Genomic DNA, 12,791 nt, shown 5'->3' on the forward strand with positions numbered 1-12,791 from the left:
GTTGGAAGGGATACGGAGTAGTGGAAGGGTCCTGGGAGCCCGCAAGTTGGATACGTGCCAGACTGCAAGGATGTTCTTTAGGGGTTGGAAGGACAGGGTGGGGGTGGAAGGAGGGGGTGGAGTACTGTTATGGTTGCAGGGCTGGCACTCACAGGTGTTGGGGCTTCCATAGACACCCTCACGCGCACTCTCTAGCCCGCATCAACCATCACCAGTACCAGCACTGGGGACACTCATAGGTCAGACACCATGGACACCCTTGGGCACACTCACTGGCCAGCACTTGTAGCCCTAGACCACACAAGGTCTTGGACCGGTAGGGTCCATTACTGGAGGAGACCCATACTGCATCTAGCTGCATGGGAGGCCCAGAAGCTGAAATCCCACGGGACACTGTCTTCCCGTGTAACGCAGGGAAAACAGCAAATCTCGCGAGAACAATAAACCCAGATTTTGGGCCTAATCTCTATACAAGACCTGCCCCTCCCATGCCACATGTTTAGCATTCCTGCCTGCTAACGCCACACCACCGGATCGTTTCCTTTGACCTGGGTTTATACTTGATACTTGCACCATCTTGGTACCTAGACTCTACAAGGCACTTAGGCTTCTACCAAAACAGAGTCCATCGAAAATATTTAATTGATTTTATTTATTTTATCCCCTGACCACCCAACATATTTAACTGAAAATATATGCAGGGGATACCACCTGCAGCCCCTTACATCCCACCACCTTAATGTATACCCTAACACCCACCCAAATCTATATTTATGACCAGTATAACCCACGAAAGTTGATCATCCTGGCACAATCTTGACATTCTTGAGATATAAAAGCTCAGAGCCCTTTTTGGGTCTAGTCTGTGCAATATCTCCTCCTCTTTGTCCAAATGAGGAGGGTAGAATGTTGGAAGTGTTATTTTTTGTGACAAGTGAAAGTCAGAAACTACTTTCGGCAAGAAAGAAGGTTTAACTCTAACCCTCTTTAGAGGTATTCCTTTCCTCTCATTCCCCCAGAAGCTCACTGTCTCCCAAGCTCTGGTTCTCTCTAAGTTGGACTATTGCAACAGCCTCTTTCTTAATCTACCTGCCCTACTCTCTGCCCTTTACAACTTATCCAGAACAAGACTGCAAGACTTATCCTTGGCCTCAAGCCCTGGGATCGTATCTCTCCAGCTCTGAAATCTCTCCATTGGCTCCCAGTGGATGCAAGGATTAAATTCAAAACTCTCTGCATTGTCCACAAGGCTTTCTGGGGCCTGGGTCCAACATACCTTCAGCTATCCCTCTGCAAATACCTCCCACCTCGAGCACTCTGCTCCTCTACCTCTAACTCCCTCAGGGTCAGTTGTTTCTCAAAGAAACGAGCTGGGGCTAGATCTGTCTTTGGCTGGGGCCTCCCTCTGGAACAGCCTCCCTGCCACTCTAAAACTTGAGGAGAACCATCTCCGGTTTCGGAAGCACCTCAAAACCTTCCTCTTTGCTTCTGCCTTCTCTCCTCCTCTCCCCTGCTGATTCTACTCTCCCTCAGCACCATGCACCTGGCCACCCTCTGTCCTCCGGGCCCAGGTACCTGCACATCTTGCCACCCTCACGCACTGCCTCTGGGCCACTCCTTGCACTGGGGTCTGTATCTGTACCCATACAGCCTTCCCCTTTTCTTCCTGCACTTTCAGACCTACCCGGCCTGCTGCCATAAACCCAGCACTTGCCACTTGCTGGCTGCACTCCCATTGTTGCCTTTTTATTTATTATTTTTTATTTATTTTTTCCTCCTCGCTCCGCACTCTCCTTTTGTTCCCCCTTCCATGCACTTCTCCCCCTCCCCCCTGCACTTGCGCATTCTCAATGTCACCGGGCCTAATAAGATCGTTGTTTTTGTTCTCCCCTGTTCCCCTTCCCTAGCCGCGCTCTGAAACACTTGTGTATGAGCGCGATAGAAATAAAATATCAATATCAACCTTGTCCTTGTGAAAGGTAGTAAACAGAGGTTTACATGAGAGCTTGTAACTCACTAACCCTGCGGGTTGATGTTAAAGCCACAAGGACAGTTTTAAGTGTTAAGAGCCTTAGAGGACAGGAATGTAGAGGCTCAAAAGGTATACAAGTCAGACATTTCAATACAAGATTTAAATCCCAAGCAGGGACATGAAATGGTACTGAAAGGGTACACGTTGCTGAGCCCCTTAAAAAATTGGATAATCAATGGAATTTTGAAATGGGAAACCTCTTCCGAGGAGCGCTTAAAAATGAAAGCGCTGCCAGGTATCCCTTTATTGTACCAACCTTGAGCCTCAGATTGGCCAAATGTAGCAGAAAAAACACCATATTAGTGCCACATTGAAAAGGGTCCACATTCGTATCCTTGCACCAGTTACTGAATTTATTCCAAAGACACCGGTACAGGGATTTAGTTGCTGGCCTTCTGGCCGAAAGCAAAATCGCCATTACGTCATCCGGGAGGTCCCAATCCTTATATCTCAACCTCTCAGAAACCATGCGTGAAGGTTGAGTGTCTTGACCTCTGGATGGAGAACCCGACCTTCCTCTTGCGAGAGCAGATCCTCTTTGTGGAAGACGTATTGGAGGGCAGATGGACATGTCCAGAAGGTCCCGGTACTTCGTCCTCCTGGCCCAATCTGGGGCAATTAGGATCATGCGTTTCCCGAACTTTCTGAACCTCCTGATTACATGAGGCATCACAGGGACTGGAGGAAACCTGTACAGAAGTGCAAACTCCCAGTCCACCACAAACACGTCTCCTCTCGGAGGAAATTCCCTTGAGCAGTACAGTTTGCACTTCCGGTTGACCGGCTGGGCATTCTGGAACTTTGTTACCATCTGCAGAATGTGATGAGCTCTCACCTCGGGAGGTGAGGCTTTCCCTGAGGAAGTATCCAGGAATGCTCTGATAAACTGGAGTCTTTGGAATGGTACCATATGTGACTTCTTGTAATTGAGGGAGAATCCCAGTCTGTGTAGGGAGTGGCAGGTGATTGGGAGATGTTCCTGACTCTGTTTGGGGAACGCGCCCTGATCAACCAATCATCCAGGTAGGGGTAGACCTGAATTCCCCCCCTCTCCTGAGACTCGCTGCCACAACCGCCATCAGTTTGGTGAAAACCCTCTGGGCGGAGGTCAACCCGAATGGCAGAACTCGAAACTGATATTGAGAACCGCGAACCTCGGGTACTTTCTGTGCTTGAGATGGATTTGCACATGAAAGTAAGCATCCTGGAGGTCCAATGATACCAACCAGTCTTGGAGCTGGAGAGCCTGAAGGATCTGAGAAAGGGTTACCATCTTGAACTTGTCCTTCCTCAGGAATTAGTTTAAGTCCAAGATGGGTCTCAATCTTCCGTCCTTCTTTGGGATGAGAAATTAAGGGGAGTACCAACCCTTGTTCCTCTCCGCTACAAGTACATGTTCTATTGCACCTTTCTCTAGCAGGGTTAAGATTTCCTGCAACAGGAGCAGATCTGGAAGTTCCCAGTGGATGGTTCTGAGGCCTTCTTCGGAAGGGAAGTCAGTAACCTTGAGCTACTGTTTCCAGTGCCCAAGCATCTGAAGTAATGCCCCACCATTCGTTCAGATGCTGAGAGGTTCTGCCCACCAGGGTCTTGTGTGACACTGTCTCAGAGTGATTTGGAGGCGGCTGCAAGAGCGGCTCAGGGTAAAGATGCTGCTGCTAAGGCTGGTTTTGCACCTCTTACTCATCCACCACGAGGGACATTTCTTTTACCTTTCTGTGCGGCTTGTCCGCTTCCTCTACCAAATGAGTAGTATCGAAAATAACGACCTCTCCAGGAAGATGAGTCCGAATAAGGTTTTTGAGGCTGAAGCATAGAGGCGCTAAGTGACTTAGCTGCTGCCTTGGAGGTCTGCAGTTTCTCTAAGCTCTCATCTCGAGCCGTCGAAAGGCATGTTGAGTAGTCTGGCCTGCACGTCCGGTGCAAACCCTGACTTCCTCAACCACGCAAATTTGCGCAGTACCGTGCTTGCAGCCATGGATCTACTGATGCTGTCAGCAGTATTCAGTCCTGATTGGAGACATTCTCCCATTGCCTCCTTAAATCTTTAACAATATTCAAAAATCCTTCCCTTTCTTCGCCTTCTGGAATATGTTTAGCCGCCGCCGTAACACAATTCCACAGGGTATGGGTGAACCTGGCCAGGGTACAGGTAAAATTAGCGGACTTAAGGGCCATACTGCCTGAGGTAAACACCTTGCGAGCCCAAGCTGCCACTTTATCATCTCTATCCGGTGGGTTAGATGGATAGGCTGATTGTCTTGTGGAAGTTGCAGCTTGGACCACTAGACTCTCAGGCGTAGGGTGCTTACCAAGATAATCAGGGTCACAACTTGCTGCTCTATATTTTTTAGGGAAGTTTCTGTTGACTGCTGACCCAGATTCAGGAGCCTCCCAGTTTGCTACCTCTATTCTTTGAAGGGCCCTATGAAAAGGAAGAACTGGGTCCTTTTGGGGGCCTTGATCCAGGATGTCGGTCTTGTCTTATCCTGTTAAAAGGTTGATGACCTACCCCAACCCATATAGTCAGCAACCCTGTTCATCAGGTTCCTGTACCCCGAATCGGCATGTTCTGCAGGATCAGGTCTTGGAAATTCTAACTCTGGTGACATATCAATGCCACTGGCAGAGTGAAGGGTGTCAAAGATCTCTCATTCTTGTCTCTGGGTCAATCAATTCCCCAGGTACATCCCTAGTACCAAACCTTACTCCCAATGGAGAAATATCCTCTGAGGCGCTTTCCTCCTCAAAAATAGAGGACATCAACTTAAAGTCTGATCTCGGTAAAGGTGTGTACCTTTTTTCTTCCTCTTGAATTTGCTTTGAGGGAATCGAAGGAATCTTCGTTGACGACTTCAATGACTACTTCGATGACCGAGTCACTGTCGCCTTAGGCTTCGGCGTCCAAGCAATCTGCGCCGACGGCATGGATGAACTCATCAAATGTTTCGACAGTTTATGCTTCTTAGCCCGTGTCAGAGAATCACTCGACTGTCGAGGAACATTCAACATTTTAACGTTTGGTCGAGAATGTCGAGTCTGTCTTAACCGTAGTAGTTTCTGACCTTCCTGCATCGTCCAAAGGAGCGACCGGGGTCTGGCTCTTACAGGCTTCTTTGAGGGGGTCGGGCCGCATTCTCAAAGACCTTCATCATGTGCACTCTAAATTCTTCCCATTTTCTAGGGGAATCCAACCTAGTCGGGCATCGTATTACCTTGGTAGAGGTATCTGCCCAAGAAGAGGGAGACCTATGTCTCCTCTTTGCTTTCTTGGAAGAAGACGAAGAACGTCTTAACCTACTCCTAGAACGAGACCTCTTCAAGTGTTTTTGCCGATCCGAGTCTTTCAACTCGCTGTACTTCCTATGCTTCCTTGAGCCCAGGTTGGGGGGGGGGGGACGAACCATGTCCCTTTATTATAACCATGTGCACTTACCTGAAAGCCACAGAAACCCTGCGATCATTGGCCTCCATCATTCTTAGGTGCAGTTGAAATTGACAAATGTTATGGCTGCTTGGTAAGAGCATGATGGGCTTCATTGTCATAGACAAGTAAGTTCTGTGAACCACTCTGAGCTGTTCAGCAATGCATGAAGACTGATGGCCAGCCCCAGGCACTTAATGCATGGTTTTTGTGCCATGTCCCGATGCATGTCATGTGCCACTTCCTTGTTTTCAGCAATAAGAGGCAGGAACTGCTCCTTACATTCTGGTGTTAGATTGCCTGCGAATTCCAGAATATTGTTACCACGGATTACATGTCAATAGTATTGCATTTGTATTGTCTTGGTCGAGGTAGAGCACGCTATTCAAATAACTTTTTCCACACCATGCCATGGCCTATTTATTGCCTGAAAGGCAATAGTCGATTAACAGGGTGTAGAGGAAGATATACACTTACCCTGTGCTAAAGCCACAGAGACTTCTACCGATTGGTGTATCTTCTTACCTTCTTAATTGATTGTTCAGACTGACTGTTGTGGTTATATCAACCTTTCTCTCTTATGACGTCCGTTTCCATAGGAATACTAATCTTGTCTAACCTTGTTGCAAGGACTCCACTGGGATAGTGGGGCTGGAGTTTGTAAGTTCAAAATCTCCATGTTGTGACAAATCTGGACTAGTCATCCCTTCTCCCCAGAGGGAAGCCACCCCATTTGAGACTATGGAGAGGAGTCTCAATGGGAGTGACTCCTCGCTTGGGCACAAGGACTCCCATTCCTGTAAGGAGCTACCTGTCCAGAATACATGTCTTCCTACAACAGTGACAATTCTTCAATCTCTTTGGCTTAAGGTAATTCTGGATCCCACCTGAACGCCACAGTCACAGGAACGACACACCCCTTTTGTTAATGATTACGTACGTAAAACGACAAGGAACCTAGAATGGAGTAGAGCGAATCTAACGCAGATGCAAACCTTTGACAGAAGAATGTCCTCGAGGGCCGGAGCAACGCTAGAGCGCGTGGCTGGCGGTAGCGCTGAGAGCAAGCTGATCAGTAGTAAGACGCATGGAGGCTGGAGTCCTGACCGGCAATGAAGTCGTGAGAGAGACTGAGATGGCAAAGCGACAGTCTTGCCTGGTGGTGCGACCACATGGAAGCTGTGGTTTGGGGCCCGTTCAACAACAATGAGACCAGACCACATTAGAGCTTGGATCCCCACATGAGAAGTGCATCAGCTGCCGAGCCAGGACGCAAGCACGCCAGAAGAGTTAACTCTGCTGAGAGGGGTGAACAATTCTATCCGAGACTGGGAAAGACAAAAGTGTTGCAGGAAACCAGGAAAAGCCAAACTGGCTAACACCCAACCAAGGCCCTACTAAAGTAAGCTTATCCGAGGGCTTTTGGGGAGGCCTGAAAAACCAAAAGACCTTAATATTCGAGGCTGGGAAAGCCAAAAGGGTTATGGGAGACAGGAAAACCCAGGTGCTGGACAGGGGCAGATGCCCAGCCGAGGCCCTGCTAAGCCTGTCAGAGGGCCTGAGGACTTTGGGGAGCACTGGAAATACAAAACATAGCAAGCAAGACTGGGAACAGAGAGAACCTGTAGGGTTTCATTGTTCAAACCTAAAACAAGAACCTTTCCAAGCACCAAGTCAGAAATGGCGGAATTGCATTAAGAAAACCTTTTTTCTCTGTAAAGAGGGCAGCATATTGTATGTATGTGAAAACGTGAGACTTGCCATTCAGAACCTGCAAAGAGGCTTTAGGACTGAATTGTGAGAAATTGACAAACTTTTAAAACCCTCTTTGGAAAAGGGATCCAAGTAATTGGACCAAGCAAACCCCAGGTTAGAGACTATTGCTCTGGCCTACTTTTTGTTACTGTTTTATTTTGTAGTAGGGCTACATAGCCATTGGTTTTTGACATTTGACAGGCACCCTTACTTTAGTTTGTTTGGTTGGGAATTACCCTCATTGTGGTAGGGCTAGATAGGCGTTGTCTTATTATTTGAATAAAAACCCTTGAACATATCACATCTTGGTCCGACTCCTTCTTCTGATTCACAGCAATGCCCAAACATTCACTCATAGGATGTTTTAATAGATAACAAAAGTTCTGCACTGTTTGTTTCTTCCTCACACTCCACTCCATTGTGGCTAAAGGAGTCTTGCAGTGAACTATTAGCCTTACACTGTTAATGCCGACTAGTTCCACATATTCATGTTAGATTTGTATGTGCCATGCGAATTACCACCAATACTGGTTCATGTTGGTTGATGTAATTCTCTACAGGACGTGCAACACAGGCAAGCCTCTGTATACTCCCTTTTTAGGGCTTTTGGATTACTCATGGTCATGGATGAGAAGGGCTTATATATATTCGCCCGACCGAATCTAGTGATTGCCCTGACCCTGTAGTATGGGTTTGCTGATTCCTTGTTTTGTGACTAGTGTCCTGCATGAGCTTCTTGTTACAATCTTGCATTCAGACTTGCAACAACGTTGTTAGGCCCCAGTGGCACCTCTGAGGCTGCTCCGGTAAAAGAATGTGCAGCTGGCGTATGATGAACCGATCCCATGCATACAGAATAAAGGACTGATGGTCGGGGACATGTAAATGTAGGGATTGTGTAGCAAGTGATCGAGTGCATAGTGTCACATACGCCCCTGCATTGTTTTGAATCAAAAATGCTGCTGTGCAAATTACTCATCTCTCCCCTTTCCAGGGAAGACCTCCCATAAGAATTAAAGAAAGGGAACAGGCTATAGGGTATACTGGTTGGAGGCGACCGCGTTTCAGTGGTCTAAAGCATTCCATAGACATTGTTGAGTAGAAGGTTTCTGTTCCTCAAAGTTTGCCTACTATGATGTGCATGTGATGGAATAAAGTTTGAATAAGTATCTGTTCCGAATCACTAATTTGGATTGATTACCATGTCTTAAAAAAAATTCGAAAGCAGAAAACATATGTAGTGTGAAAGTAAAAAGAAAGACATGCCTACAGAAAGTTTAAAATATGTTTATATGTTAAATGACGATTTGCAAGTTTTAGATGAATAGGTCTGTCTCTCAAAATGAGGAACACATAGTTAATTGGAAATAAAGGAGTGACATTTGTGTTTAACAGGAACAGGCCCAAGTCGTGATGGCACTATCAGTGAAGATACAATTCGAGCCTCTCTCATTTCGGCAGTGAGTGATAAACTTAGGTGGCGGATGAAGGAAGAAATGGATCGTGCACAAGCAGAGCTCAATGCTTTGAAACGGACAGAAGAGGACCTAAAGAAGGGTCACCAGAAGTTGGAAGACATGGTAGCTCGCCTGGACCAGGAAGTAGTAAGTGCAGTGTTGAAAGAATCTCCATACATGAAGTTGTTTTACTTTAGAACCTTTGTCTTCATTTGCTATTAGTTTTATTTGGAGCATTGTGATTTTGAGCTGCCTGTCAAAACAAACGGGACCTGGGAGTCGGAAGATAGTCCAGGTAGCTGTTGGACAAGACTTTTCTAGGCAACAAACAGAAGGCAAATAGCTCCCAGCAGTTTCTTTCCCTCCATCGATAAGCAAGGGTAGGCATTCATCACCATAATCCACTTCTGCAGATACCGGATGGCTGCAGGATTTTCTTCCCTTATGCTGGATTATTGCTCTATATTTGATCTAGTAATAACCCTTAATATGGTAGTCTTCTGTCCCCATCTCTTTGGATACATCTTCTATGTACTAGGACAGTAAAACACTGAGGCGCGGTATACATTTTGTCCCCCTTCTCCCAATTACATTACTTGCACACTTCATCCAATGGCTTGTTTTTTGTACTTCTACTAGAACTAGAGCTGTACTATGTTCCTCTTATTGACTTGGACTCAGTACAAAAGTGGCATTTCTTTTTGCACCCATGTTTTCCTCTTCTTTTGGTCCTTTCTTCAGTGGAGTACCTTCTATACATCTCCTGCTCAATATGGCACGCATGCTTTGTTCTTAAATGAAACCTCACCCTGCTCACTTATTGGTACTTTACTTTAAATACCAGGATCCATACCAGGTTTTTCTTTTGTCTCCCCTTGTTGCACGATGCATAGTTTTTCATACATAGGACTGTCATATTTCGTTTGTACTGACAGGTGACCAAAATCATTCTTTTGGGGAGGTCTGTGCATTAGCTTAAGGATACATCACTATGGCTTGCTGTTAAGTTCCTGTGTGACATTCATCCATCAATATTTGTTGTTATATTTTTGGCTCGCCCTTTCCCTATGCTAAAACATACATTCTTCATTGTTTCACCCAGTCCAGTGCCTGGTGAAAGGGAGCTGTGTGTGAGTTCATATTTATTTAAACTTCATGTATTTCATCAAATATAGTACCATGGGGTATTGAGGGGCATCCGTATACCAGGTAGAGTGTATCAAATTGTGGAATATGGGTCCGCATGATCTCAGCCATAGTCACAAAGACTTTGGCGTGACATCACTAGGTCCTCAAAGCTAATAATAGGAAGGATTCAAGCAGCATATCTCAAGGATAAGTTTCCCATGCCATTTTAAAGCACCTACCAAATAAGGAATGCATTTCCCAGAATCTACCACTCACAGAGAGAAACCTAGGTTCAGGTCCTGGAAACTAGCTTCAGTTCCAGTGGAATGAAACCCTAATCAACTCAGGCGTTCCAGGGCAACAGGAATAAGTGCAAATGTCACCTGTGCGAAAACCATAAAGATTGAGACGACTCCACTTCCTTCCCACTCTACTGGGGAACTTGAGGAAAGGGAAACTCCTGTGCTCTCTAGAGCTTCATCCCCAATGAAAAAGGGTGTTGCTTACAGCCAACACCCCTATTGAAACAATAGGAGAAAGATGCAACAAAGAACAAAAGGGGACCCTTTTTTGAAAAAACAGTCCTATAGAAGCACTCCATAACCCACAAACGTTTACTTTCTTATTAGAGAGAACAGCCAGACCAGACTTCAAAAGGGCAAGCCCTGCAGCAGAGTGGGAGAGCATAGACGGCAGTACAATGACAGCAGCTCACAGCGCCACAAAGAAAAGAAACCCCAAATTACGAATTACCTATATAAAGACTTTTATCCCAGATTCAGGACTACACAGCCTCCCTGCCACTGAGCGTACTCGTAGGGAACTAATGACCTTTTCATCCACTCTGTAGTATCTATTCACTGCAAGCCCTATGTAAATGCAAACTCCCAGAACAACAGTGAAAGGAGGGGTTTTGAGTGCAGAGTGTGTGAGTTCTAATATTAGAGCACTGTTGCGTGAGCAATCGATGACTGTCAAGTGGTGGAGGTGATCATCAGAAGAGTGAGGAGGTAGCAGACTGAATGTCTAGCCGGGTGAAAGAAGGTGGAGAAGAAAAGGAAATTCATAGAGAAGAGAAAAGTGGAGAGAAAGAGTCAACTCCAAGAGTGGAGGAAATTGTAAGAGGGGAATACTAAAATGGAAAAGAGGATGAACAGGTAATCCAATCACCAGTGAGAAAACCGAAGCTGAGGCCAGTGGAAAGACAGCAAAAGTTAAGTCGGAGGCACATGAGAAGGTAGAAAGAGGAAAGGCCTATTGACAGGCCACAGAGAGGAAGGGGAAACATTAGAAGCTCTGGCCAAAGAGAAAGTGGTGAGTACAAAGGAAGGACTGGCCAAAGAAGAGGCACATAAAGGAAGACTGAGGAAAAGGCTGAGGCCTTAGACGAGGAAAATGAGTCTGAGCCCGTCGTAATATTCAAAGATAAGTCAAGTCAGGTGCTAGTGGCCTGGGCACTAACCCAGAGAGAAGACAAGCTGGAAGAGTGACCAAGCTACTAACCATTGTGAGAAACCAGAAGTTGTCCCATGCGCTAGTTTCCCGGGGATCTGTCATCCAGGTGGCCAGACAACTGCCATTGTTTTTGGATCCAGTTTCTGGGGGTGGACCAGTGCGGGAGGATCACCTGGATGATGGGTCTTCGGGGAGTGGGAGTGGGACAGGGACACCGGACAGTGAGACGCAGTATCACTTTTCCTCTAACAGCTTTTGCCCATCCAACCTAGGATACTTAGGAACTCAATCCCTCCACCCCCCTTCCCGACACAAACACTTTCTCATAGACAGCTCACTGTGAAAGAAAACTGACTAACACCTGAGCCGTATACCTGACATGTCCCAACACAAGGGTCTGGCAGAGCCAGTCAATTACTGATAATTACACACACCTGACTTCCATCACACTTCACCACATGGATAAAAAGTGTAACACGAAAGCACACTGTGAGCAAGGCAAAACAAACGAGGAAGCAGCAGTTCCAAGATAGTAGTTTTAATAAGAGGCGAAAGACTGCAAGACCAGAGAGGGTTGCAAGGAGGGAAATGCCCTTGACCTTTTCGGGGAAACACTACTTTCACTAGTCCTCGAGAATAAGAAACATAAGACCGGGTATTAAAGCTGAAGAAAGGTGCATTGTGTGTCGAAGGTACCCAGGGCTCCCCTGCATCGATAGTCGAGGCGGGGGAGGAGCGATTGCTACGCTGGTACTGTCCTTTGCTCCTACAACAAAGCAGCGCGAGCAAAGTCAGCACAGCCGTTGAGTTGGGGAAATTGATAGCATACCGGTCTGTGGTAGAACTAAGGTTGCAAGCCGCTGTTAGGCAGAAACCTGTGCAGTTCCCTTAGGGACCACTGCAAAAAGTTTAAGACTACAGGTGTTAGCAGTAAACCCAATTGGTAGCAGTCTGTACCACCCAGATTTACCTGGTAGCTGTGGCTGAGCAGTCAGACTTCTCTCAAGAAGAGTTGGGCAGTATATAGAGTATACACAATAGGGCCAGAAATACAGTAGTACAAGGAAACACTGACCAGAGCTTTGGTATGAAAGTATATAATTATTTATTTAAAAACACACTTGTAAAAATACACTGGCACTAATATGTCAAGCAAGTTCAAACACAGTCACTAGAAATATATACTCCTCCCTAATTAATTATTTTACAAATCTACTTTAATACACCACTTATTTAGCAAAACAGAGGTGAGCGCGTAACCATAGATGGCACTCCAATAATTATTTAAAAAGGGAGAGAAAAGGCAGAAATAGGAAAAACACACAATACCAACACTTTTAAAGAACCAGAGCAAGTCATGAAAGGCAGGGTCTACTGTAGAGCAAAAAGTTCATAGGCCAGGCCCACTCTTGGAGAGAGCAAGGCGGAATGTGCCCAAGATCACACAGTGGAAATGCACTAAAAGTCTTTGCAGGAAAGTCAAAAAGAGGTTGGATCAAGTTAGAAAGGTAATGTTAACAGGTCCGAGGTCACCCCAGGA

At 46.1% G+C, this 12,791-nt stretch overlaps 1 protein-coding gene across 1 annotated transcript in view; it reads left to right on the forward strand.

Annotated features, from left to right (window-relative positions):
- TSG101 (tumor susceptibility 101) overlaps nucleotides 1-12,791 on the forward strand; it is a 586,297-nt gene that overhangs the window by 548,073 nt on the left and 25,433 nt on the right. The window contains exon 8 of the mRNA XM_069623783.1: nucleotides 8,607-8,815. Within this exon, the coding sequence (XP_069479884.1) occupies nucleotides 8,607-8,815 (209 nt within the window). The remainder of the gene's footprint in view (nucleotides 1-8,606; nucleotides 8,816-12,791) is intronic.

This window comes from Ambystoma mexicanum, chromosome 11 (genome assembly GCF_040938575.1).
Source record: "Ambystoma mexicanum isolate Mex_15411 chromosome 11, UKY_AmexF1_1, whole genome shotgun sequence".
Lineage (NCBI taxonomy): Eukaryota > Metazoa > Chordata > Amphibia > Caudata > Ambystomatidae > Ambystoma > Ambystoma mexicanum.